General features: G+C 42.7%; 1 protein-coding gene across 2 annotated transcripts in view; it reads right to left on the reverse strand.

Annotated features, from left to right (window-relative positions):
- FRMPD4 (FERM and PDZ domain containing 4) overlaps positions 1-10,771 on the reverse strand; it is a 292,161-nt gene extending 281,390 nt beyond the window's left edge. For both annotated transcript variants that reach the window (XM_088520224.1, XM_088520223.1), the window contains exon 1: positions 10,682-10,771. In XM_088520224.1, coding sequence (XP_088376350.1) covers positions 10,682-10,722 — 41 coding nt within the window. In that variant the 5' untranslated portion in view covers positions 10,723-10,771. The remainder of the gene's footprint in view (positions 1-10,681) is intronic.
- Positions 10,772-11,685: the final 914 nt, after the last annotated feature.

An 11,685-nucleotide genomic window follows, 5' to 3' on the forward strand; every position in this document is an offset into this window, starting at 1 on the left:
GGAAACTCCTTGAAGTTTACACTAATTTACACACCCCGGTTGTGTTAACAAACAGAAAGTCACGCTTTTCAATGACGAATTTAAAAATCTTGCTAATTAATGCAGCTGTAAAACTTTTCAGCTTAGAAATGGTGAGCATAAGGAAAGCAAGCCACTAATACTCTCCAATTATTTTCTGTGGTTTTAGGAGCAGAATAGACACACTACAGTAACTTCTGAAAAATGTCCTCTCTCAGTTGAGAAACATAGGACTTGAAAGAGGCCCTTTTATCTCATTAGACAGCTTCCAGAACCTGGAAAACACGCACATGAAAAGGATTTAACCACAAGCTTACTGCTATGAATGAATGCATGTTCATCAGGCAATTACAGAAAAAAGACAAAAAATAATTGTCTCCCTCATTTCTCCTGGAAAGTTTTTTTTACAAGCAATACAGGAATTAGTTCTGTGGACAGCTGCATTTGTCTCCTGCCTAATAAGGTAAATATATTAAGAGAAATCTACTTTTTAACACCTTTTGCACTAAAAGGAAGCCCAGGTTTTCACACTATACAGAACTCTCATGCCTCGACACATCAAGATGGGCAAGATACATGAAAGCCATATTTAGTGCCTAGAACCAGCCTCCAGCTTCTCAGCTGCCCAGACAAATCGTGAATTACTCCTGGGCAGCAGACCAGGCTCTGAAGCTGGAGGTGCACGTGAAGGGGAGAGGGTGCGGGAAGCCAGAGGACCCAGGAAAGATGATCTGCAGAATTTCAGCAGGGCTGAAGCTGTTCCTCTCTCCCTCTCATACAGCTTTTCTAGGATATTCCTCCCCCTCTCTCTAGATCATCAGAAAATAACATGCTAGAAAAAGGTTCTATTAGTTTGGTCCCTGAAGTTACTCATAGAGAAGTAAGATGTAAGAAAAGGTCTGTAAGGAATCACTCAAGGGAAGAAGGAGGACCCTAGAAGGCCATCCAGCATCAGCTGTTAGATCAGTTTTACCACATTACAGAGGTACATCCTTATTTTGCTTGAGTGCTAGGGACCGCTTCTAATTTTTCCCCCGTAACAAGGACTAAAATGCCTTCTGTTTTTTGTGGTTTGGTTGGTTGGTTGGTTTGGTGTGAGGGGGAAGTTGTTGTTGTTCTCATTTTCTGCATTGCGGGAATCAAAACTTTTGCATCTCATCAAACCTGGAGTGAAAGAGATGAGCGACCTGTGAAAAAGATCACTTTCTTGATCACAGTATATCTCCACACGTATCAAATGCACAGGAAAATGGGAATTACATTTTTATTTTATGCCATGAACCAGTTCAAATTCAATCACCATAGATCCAGTGGAGAAAATAAAAGGTTTCCGAGAAGAAATGAACACAAAGAAAATGCTCTTTGTGTTGTAATTCTGGACATAAAAATAAAACATTAAATAGCAGCTGTACAGATTACAGTTACAGCACACCTAACCAATTAATTCAACCAGTCTTAGGAAGCAAATAAACGCCCACCTAGACAACAATACAAGTTCATCTTCACATAAAGATGAACTAGTCTTGAACAATTACTTCAATTCACACACTGCAAATAAGCCCTTGTTCAACAGGACATTCATTACCTTGCTTTTCTCCCGTTTCTTCTGCCTTCCACTCTCTGCCACTCCTCTCCATACTCAAGGCCCAACTCACCGTGTCCCCAAAGCAAAGGAACAAGGTACAGAACATTCCCCATGTGCAGCTCCTCTTTATCCCTCTTTACTGTACAATCCCGAGCAAGGAAAATACACACCTCAATACCACAAAAAATATATCTTTTTTTCCTTCAAAGATGAAAATAAACTCCAAAATATGTTAACCAAAAAGCTGACAAGTGGGGAAAAAATACACACACACACACATGAAAGGCAGATACCTTTACATTATAACCTAATGTCAGTTTAAAAAAAAAAAACTTTCATGCACATTTTGATCATTTCTAGCCTTATGAGTAACCTGCACAAGATCAGTCATGTCATGCTTAGTCAGAACAAGAGATATGTGTCTTCTCTGTGCTGAAGTTGTATCCCCTGTTACATACTGCATTGTTAAACTAACTGCCTATTTCTTTCCAGAGTGGGGCAAGGCTTTAAATGTGCTCTTAGGAACTTTCAATTTTTGAGGGTAAAAGGATTAACGTCATGAGCAAATAAAAACTTGAACTTCAGTACCATCTGGGAGGGCTGCTCTGGGCAACTGCAATCTCCTCGCTCTTACAGCTCATATTAAAATATGTATCTTCACAAAAATCAAACTTTTGACATTCAGAGCAAGCAACTGAGGTCAATACCACTGTCGAGACTTTCAGATGATTACGAGAAACCCCAGTTCCCATAATTCTCCTACATATGGACAACTTCCAGATTTCTCCTTCACTTCTCGAGTGCACTGTTTCAGTCAAGTACACAAGTGAAATGAATGTCCATCAAATACCTAAGTCCAGGTTGTTCTACAAACACCCACACCTTGGTTGTTCTACCTTGCTGGTGCAACTGCTAGTGCTTCTGGGAGGCATTTACTGCCAATGAACAACAGGCATTTTGCTCTCTAAAAATACGAGTACTGCCAAATCCAGAGTAATATAACCATGAATTCAGAATTAAAAACAAACAATGAAACTGTAAAATCTATAAGCAAAGTAAGCAAGCCTTATTGGTTGCATACGCTGGAAAAAAGCATTTGATATAAATGTGTGAGCATTACTTTAAGAAGGCTGGCAGTTCATTTTAACAACAAAAAAATAAAATCGGGCAAGAACATCTGAAAAAAATCTTCATTCTAAAAAAGGTAAAATCAGTACTTCTAAATTTTACAAATATTCTTTATATTCTCTTCCTACTGGGCATACTGTGAATCATGCAATGGCTTACCATAAAAGAAAACAAGGATATTTTTAGCTGCTATACCCTCTCTCCCGCCCTCAGAAATTGCACACATACAGAATTAAATTCTGTGGAACAGCAGTGATATCTTCTTCACCCTTTTGACTGTTAATGTAAATCACTAGGCAGTTTCCATTAATGCACACATACTTACTACCTACTGTGTATAGGTGTTTTTTTAAAGGTATCTATAATACATTCAAATGTCTCCCAAGTCTTTTTCCTTAAAGTTTTAAAAGTATCAAGGAGAGGCAAAATAATTCTATGGAGAACCACCAGATCAAAAACAGATTCATTATCAAAACTTGATTTAGCCTACAGTCAAATATACCCCCTCTTTTTTTCTTATAAAGCATCCTTGTATTGTTCAAATCCCCCTTTTACCCTCAATTCTCAAAATCCTTCAAGATATTTTCCTAAAGACAATACCCAGCAATCCCCTTCAGTGACATTATAATAAAGAAAATGAGAAAAATTCCATTCAGTACTCCCTGACAATGTTTTTATAATAACTGAATTCTTTATACAAAATCTCTTCTTGTCTTTCTGAAAGCTATTAACTCTTAAAACAGTTGTGGAAACAGCCAAGTATATCAGCAACAACCTCCTTACCATCAAGGGAAGTTTTTTTTTTGTTCAGCCCATACATCTCACAAGGAACTTTGCCTAAAAGATCCTCATCAGCTTCATATCATATCTCTCTCATTTAAAATCATCAGTGAAAAAATATTCAAGAGGATGGAGACTCGCATCACTCTCCACCACATTCACTTTAGTTCTTTAAAGATTCAAAATTGTTCAAAATTGTTCCCTGAAAATCTTTTTTCTTGGCTATTGAAACCAGTGAAAATAAATTTCTACATCTAATGAGCAGTTTATCAAAAGGAATTTCAATAGACCCTACACTAAAGGACCACATTAGAGACTTCTGGTAAACTAGGTCTTGGTTTAGGAAGAAGAGACTTCCTAGTTCCAGAGTACTTTCCATTTCTAGTTATTGTGTATTTTTATATATGATTAAATTTTCTGTAGTGCAGATTTCACTAGGATTTGCCATGCAAGTACTGTAATGTATGATAATTCTCCTGTTATTTACTTCATTTTAAATCAGAAAGAGAGTCTCAGATTCTTTTAAAAATCTTCAATAACATACCATATATAACCATTTAGTTCACAAATTTCTCTAAGGTATTTCACCAAACTTTAATCACAGTAACTCAGGATTATAAAAAGCAGCTTTAAATACAAGTTCCTACTCAGAAGTCCCTTCCTATTCCAGGCATATTTCAACACGAATACCTTATCAACACCCATCTCTCTTCCAGCTTGAGTTGAATGCAAACAGGGTAAGTGCCAACAGTCACACACGTGAGTAACTTCATGTACATGGAGAGTCTCATCTCATTTAACAGAACTACTTGTTCATGACACAGTAGGCACAACTGGAAGCCAAGAGGAGCTTTTCCTTTCATATCCAATTTTGTGCATTATTCGTCTTCAACAGTTACAGTCTTCCAGGATGACGGTTAGCTCATACGTGAGTTTTCTCCATTCTCCTTTACATCGATTGGATACTAAGTTGTGATACAGTAACTTAGCCACTTGAAAATACTGTCAACAGGAATTAAAAAGGCCCCCTCTGCTACATCAGAGCTCACCATCAGAGCTTTGGGCATGAACTACCTATTTATTATCTCAGGCAAAAGTTTGTACATGCATTTTCATAATAACCTAGAATGTTACAAAATACAAAAACATATCCTCACTTTGTGTTACTGTTATGGTCAAGGAATGTTTTCAATTTAAGTGCACATGAATTTTTACACGAATTCACATGGAACTGACAACAAGGTGAAGCAGCTTCTCAAAAAAAATCTAAACAAAGCAAAAATTTTTTTTTAATCAGGATTTTCCTGGAACCAGTGATTGCTTCAGAAAAACCAACTTTATACAACTTTTCAAACCATAAAATGTTGATGAGCAGATTAAATTAAACACTCACGTACAAAAACAGTGGTGCAGACTATGATGATAAAGAAATTATGAGACTCTTGATTCACTCACATCATTCAGCATCTAACATCATGAAGCACTCCAAAAAAACCCCAAAACAGCCTGATCTTCCCAGAAATGCAAATATTATATTGATCCTGCACATGTTATGATTCCTTTGAAAACAGAACACCCATTTTCAGAGTTATTCCACCTTCTTTAATAATTACTAGGGAAGAGGGGATTATGAAAACATGTACTAGCTACTTGCGGAGAGTTTTCCATTTCTTGTTTTCTCAAAACCTTCAAGAAAGAAGGTAACTTATGGGCCACGTACATCACATGGAATATATCTTCCAAGCACTGTCACAGTATTGAGATAACATATATATTTAACAGCTTTGCATCATTATTCACTGGTCACTACAAGTTTAGAGTAGTCCATAACAAAAAGAGCATTTTTTAATAAATCTCTGAACTACAAAAACTGATATGACATATAACATTACTAACATCACAGACATCATAGACTACCTTATATCTGTATTACATATGTCAGCTAACAAAATAGACAAATAATGAAATATAAGGTAAAACCCTCTGTTAATGTGAATAGGCAAAAATTTCACTAAATATAATTGAATCCTCTCTAGAAAGAAAGGTGAAATGAATTCATGCTTATTTGAATTATCACCCAGTATAATAAAATCCTTTGGAGAATTAAATTACCTCCTCTGAGCATAAGAAAGATAATCATAGGCTTTCTTACTGACACATTCATTTGTAAATACTGAAAGTAGCTTGCATGCTATGATATTGTCATTTCAAAGAGTACCAATAAAAATTGTTCCAAACATTATACATAAAATAGCTTCAGTAACCCAAGTATATTTTAATTGTGTTTTCAATAAGGTGGCTTTTTAAAAAACAAAACAAAATATAAACATGACCAGAGAAGTCATAGGCAAAAAAACAAGACTATTTAAAAATACTTGATAACACTAAAGATAGATAAACATCCCCAAATCTTCTCAAAATGTTTTAAAATCAAATAATTGAAACACTGACTAATGTGGAATCTTAAAGCTGACTTCCTTGACCACCTACAACTGCGTGGATGCTGAAGGCCAACAACCTCATTCTCTGTAAAACCGGGCCCTAACACTGAGAAGACACAAATGCAGTTTCTGGTTTCCTAGATTTTAAGGCCTCAGGGAGACCTTTCACATCAGTTCGGTAGAACATCTAAAGAGAACTCCTGAAAAGAACAAGAGCCAAGTACAGGACTATAAAACCAGACAAAAGACATAATACACAGAATCAGTGGAAACTTTTAGGCTTACTTCACTTTCATAAGCTAGACAAATAGCAAAACAAAACTATTTGAGCAGGTAGCTAGTCAACCTTCCTGATAACAGAAGGTCAAGTATAGGAAGATGAGAATGCAGGATTTATTCACTGCAACTTCAGTGAAAACATCCTTTTAAGGGCTCTTTAAGCGCCCTTAAAGAGCTTGCAGGACTATGCCTTTTCTTTTTTTTTTTCCTTAAGCTCATTCCACGGAGTAAACCAAGAACATGGCTCTTCACAGCCCGTTTCTACAGAACACATTTAAACACAACAAAACAATGTCAGTTGGCAATGGAAAACATCAGCGGACAAGTAAAGATACAGGTATGATAAATTCACTTAGCACATACCACAGATAAGAATTATCAGTAAAGACGTATATACAAGTCTTGCTAATGGTAGCTTCCTTTCTGTGAAACAGGCTTAACTCTCCCCTATTAGACTTCCACCTGCAACCACAAGGTAGAGCAGGCACCTGCTTCCCCAGCCTGCCTTTTGGAAGGCCTCCTTTCCTTTGAAAACGGTTTGCATCAACTCAGCATTTCTCCAAGAACGGCAGGACCTAAAGAACTCTTCTCCAAGAACTGTGTGACCTAAGCTGTGAACTTCATATGTGGACAATCTGGTTATTTTCTATATGGTGTTATTCAGCAGAACTAGAGGAGGAGCACTGGAGCTATTTATCCCAACCATGGATGGTCACTACCTCATCTTGTCACACTCAGGTTGTATCCAGACTGCCATCTTTCCATATGAAAGTGTCATGTCTTACTATGAAAGCCCACAAACAGAACTCTATAGACATCAAGATAACATGCATTCCTGGTAAACATATTTTGTAACTAGAAATACGTTCTATAAATACAAGCTTAACCCCCTGGAAACCCCTATTTGCTACTCTGACCTATTGCTTCATGGTTCAGCTGTCCAGTATAGATAGAAACTTGATATTTGCCCTTTATTCTGATTTACCTACGTTTGCAAAGGTTCCATCTCCTTTTCAGCATAGTAATACCATTATTCCTCCACTTCTAATACTTAACACTAAAGAATTATCACTCTATTCTTCCTCTACTTCTGCTTTTTCCTCAGGCAATTAACAAAGAATAGTGGGCAAGACAGACTTGTGATCCAACTTAATGTAACAATTTTTGTCTTCACTTTATCCTTCTTAATAATCCTTCCCTCAAAATTACAGAAACTACCGCACTGTCCATGCTCACGCAGCACACAGTGCAACAATATTCACCTGCCGTAATTACAACTGCATATCAGAGTACTAATCCATTAACAACACTTCTCAATCATTTTCTATGCTTGAAAATTCATTACAGGAGCAGGGGGTTATTTTTCCCTTGGAGAATGACCCCACAAGAACTCTACAAAAACAATTACTTTTCAGAGTACTATTACATCAGTGAATTTCAAAGAAGGAAGGTGGGAGAGAGGAGATGTTAATGAAAGTACAATGAGTATTTCTACACAATATTTTTTTCAATGTCCGATAGATAGTGTAAATCTTTAGAAATCAACAGAAAATTCACCATGAAGCAGCTACATTTGATGCACACTACACAACATGAGACCTACAGAGGCAAGGAATGAAAAGGGAAAGCCCCTCTTCCTATGGGCGCACCTGCACAGCATTACTAAGGTACTGCACACCACGGATTGCATCTCCTCTACGACCAGCTCTGCTCTTTCTCACATCTCCCCACACACCCCTTCTCCGGACTGTGTCTGCATTCCCCACTCTCCCATCAGCTGTGGATGAAGCAGGTGGCTGCAGAAGTGAGAGTGTCTAAAAGACCTTACACACAGGTGCCAAAATAGCAGGAGGGGTGGTGAACAGGTAACACGCCTTGAGATGAAAACTGCACTTAAGCATAAGTAACTAACACTGAGTGAAATATTGCATCAGATAGCCACCTTCGAAGATCTTATGTCCCCTCTTAAACCTAATATAGATTGCAGCTGAAGAGCTCTTATGCACATAGTGATCAAGGCGAATTTCATATTCTCACCACATCTACTAAAATGATAACTTTAAAAACTACTCCTTGCAGCAGCCGTGCATAACAGGGCTTATCCCTGCCACTGCTCGCAGAATTAAGGCCGCAGACTGTAACTCTAATAGCGGCCCAGCAACCTAGGATGGGAGCTCTGAACACACAGCAAAATAAAAAATCACTGAAAGTCTTAAAAACATTCCGCAGCAGCCAAGCTCTCACAACTTTATGCATCCAATCTGCCTGCAGGATCACTCTCACAATTAAGACCTGTTTATCGTATCTTTCCTCTCCTTTGGAAAGACCTTCCTTACAACAGCAAGGGAAGAATCAGCATTTTCAGGCAGGCTACTTTTTCAACATAGACATATATTAACAGCAGGGATTAAAAGCAGGGTTTACATTGGAATCTGGCTGCTCCATGAAGTGCTCATAAAATTGGAACAGATACCTAGCTGTTACCTTGGAAACAGCAAAGTCCCATGTAAACTACTATCATCATTTAACAACCAGAAAATTAGAAACAAAAAGAGTACCTTGGTACAGAAAAGATTTACTGCATTTTAAGACAAATTCAGTCCCTGAATACACAAACATCATATCATTGAATCAAACGAAGCTTGATACAAGCTTTGAAACCTGTGATTTAAATGCAAAAAGTATTTTCAGGTTTTCTAGTGAAATACTATGATCTGCTTGTGCCTAAATCCAAATCTCAGGACTTGTAACATCCGTATCTTTGAGGATGTGGAAAGCCAACAGATAGAGTACATACCAACAAAATACTAGTTGGGCTGAATCTTAAAATACAGATATATTTTCCCATGCTCCTGACTGGATAATATTTCCATGCAGCACATCCTTTTCTCTCCTTTTGATTTGAACTCGTGTGTGACAAAAATGAGACACAATGATAGGAGGAACGGGAGGGCGTTAAGACTCTACTCTCATACAAACAGAAGACCAGCAATTCAGTCTCTCTGGAAACAAACATCATGCTACATGATCTGCTCCCCATCTATGCTAGAGTATTTTCCCTCTCCTCGAAGTTTGTGCTGTAGTTACATCTGTTGCAGCTCCAGTGGCATCAGCCGGGAGCACAAACCAAGGCCAGACGAGCAGGCCACTGGTGTTTTAGCCGTCACATCACGTAAAATTGCTCCGAGCAGGGCGAGACGATGATGAGCGTGAGTGACAGGAGCCGCTCTGCACAGACACTGCTGCGAGCAGGGCTGCGAACGCAGCCAGGTGCAACGGTGGGAAATTTGGGGCATAAAGGCTACGCTTGCACCTGTGGCATTCAGTAACTTCCAGCAAGGCAATATTTGTTTTTTTAAAGACTATCTGTCATTTTGACAAGTTTCCTACCTGAACGTCACTGAAGCAAGCTACCTTTTGTATTTCTTTAGCAAGGCCTTCCTCCCTTTTGCACAACATCCAGTTTCAGCCTGTGCCTCATGAACAGAAATGGATATGGTAACTATGGTGTCCTAACCACTGAATCATAAGAATTCAAAACACTCCTAGTTACAGCGATCAAAGCTAAATCCTTTAGGAAGATTATCCACACCAAAAACCAAGAAAATCCTGCAACTCGAGCACTTTTATGCCATATCTTTGAGATGAAGGGTGATTTCCCACATTACTGAGAAGAGTTGCCTCCAATGACGTTTAACTACAGTGCAAACATTTTTCTTTCTTTCTTTCTTTTTTTTTTTTTTTTTAGGCAGAGGCTACCGGGCTTCTCTGTCCACCCGTGCCCACCCTGGGGCCTGGCAACTGGCTGTCAATGCAAGAGCCTACGAACAGAGAAGGGCAGTCGCGGGGGCTATTAAAAGGAAAGACTTATTCGAAAAGAAAAAAAAAAAAGGAAAAAAAATACAGAAAAGAAAAAGAAAGGGAAAGGAAAGGCATTATCGCTAAACGCCCATTCAGTGACCAGAAAGTGGGTGCCTTGCCCCGGCACGGCGCCCAAGCCACAACACGACGGCGCGGGGAGGCAGCGCCGAGCCCGCCCCGCGGCTCCGCGCGGCGCCGGAGGGGCAGCGAGCGCGAAGGAGCCGGCGACGATTTCCCCGCTCCTCTGGAAGCGCCGCGCGGCCGGGGACGGGCGCTGCCCCGCGCCCTCACCCTGCTTGGCCCCCGGCCCCGCCGGCGCGCGCCCCCGGCGACCGTTAACGGCCGCTAACGGCCGCCCCCCGCCCGCGGGCAGCGGCGCGGAGGCAGCGCATCCCCCCTCGCCGCCGCCACCCGCTTCCACCCCGCCAGCAGCTCCCACCTGGCCGTGCCCGCGGGACACGCTTATTCTCCTTTTAGGATGGGGGGGGCAAAGGAAATAACCCCGGGACCCTCCGCAGGCGCCGGGGCAGCAGCGCGGCCGCCCGGGCCCCGGCGGGCAAGTTGCGCGCCCCGCGGCGCGGACACCTACCCGGAGAGCTTCCCAATCTTCACAAAGCTAAACACATCCATCCATGCGGCCGGCCAGCGCTGCCCGTCGCCCGCTCGCCCGCTCGCCCGCTCGCTCGCTCACTCCAGCAGCCGCGGCAGCAGCAGCAGCAGCTCCATGTCGCGCTTCTGCCTGCGTCCAGCGGCAGCAACAGCCCTTGCGAAGGCAGCGGCCGGCGGCGGAGGCTGCTACCCCCCTCCGGCAGGGAGCGGGGCGTGCAGCTCCGCGCTCGGCTCCGCGCCTCCCTCCGCCCGCCCTCCTGCCTCGCCGCCTCGCTGCCTCCCGCGCGCGCAGGCCCCGGCAGGCGCCGGGGGAGGCGGCCGCGCTCGCTCCGCCGCCCCTGCGCGGTGCCGGCGGCGGCGGGAGGGCTGCGCGAGGCGCCGCTTTCTCCGGCCGCGCGCGGCGGAGGCGCAGGGGCGGCCCGGGCCAGCGCCGCCCGCCGCTGCTGCCCGAGGCGGCGCTGCGGGCCGGGCCGCGGGCGGCCCCGCCGAGGCGCCACGTGCCTCCCCGAAAGCCGAGGCTGGAGGAGGCCGGCAGCCCTCCTGGGCCCGGGGCATCTCCCCTCGCTCGCCACCCTGCCCGGCTGCCTCCTCTGGGCACGAGGGAAGCCCCAGCCAAAGCACGAGGTGCTGCTCGGCCGTGGGCTGCCGGCGGGCCCCGGAGTGACCAGTTCCCTGTCCTGCTGTCGCTAGCAGAGGTTACCACCATCCTGTGGCTTCTGTCCCCATTTTGTTGAGGAAAGGAGCCTTCCTGGTTGCATTTTGAGGCTGAGTCCTTGCAATAGAGCTGAAACCAAGTGCTCCTCCTGCCATGTTCTGTGGGAAACGGTGTCGCTGACTTGTCCTGGCGAGCACAGGAATGTGAGGGGGCACACTGCCTTGCGCTTTTGCCCTGTATAAAGCTTCAAAAGGAGCACTGGAACCTCTGTCCAAAAGCTTCCTTTGAGTAAGCAGGAGAGGAGCCTGGAGGAATTCAAATTCATCCTA

The sequence above is a fragment of the Tinamus guttatus genome, unplaced genomic scaffold (genome assembly GCF_059628265.1).
Source record: "Tinamus guttatus ecotype Peru unplaced genomic scaffold, ASM5962826v1 Tinamus_guttatus_pri_ptg000083l, whole genome shotgun sequence".
Classification (NCBI taxonomy): Eukaryota; Metazoa; Chordata; class Aves; order Tinamiformes; family Tinamidae; genus Tinamus; species Tinamus guttatus.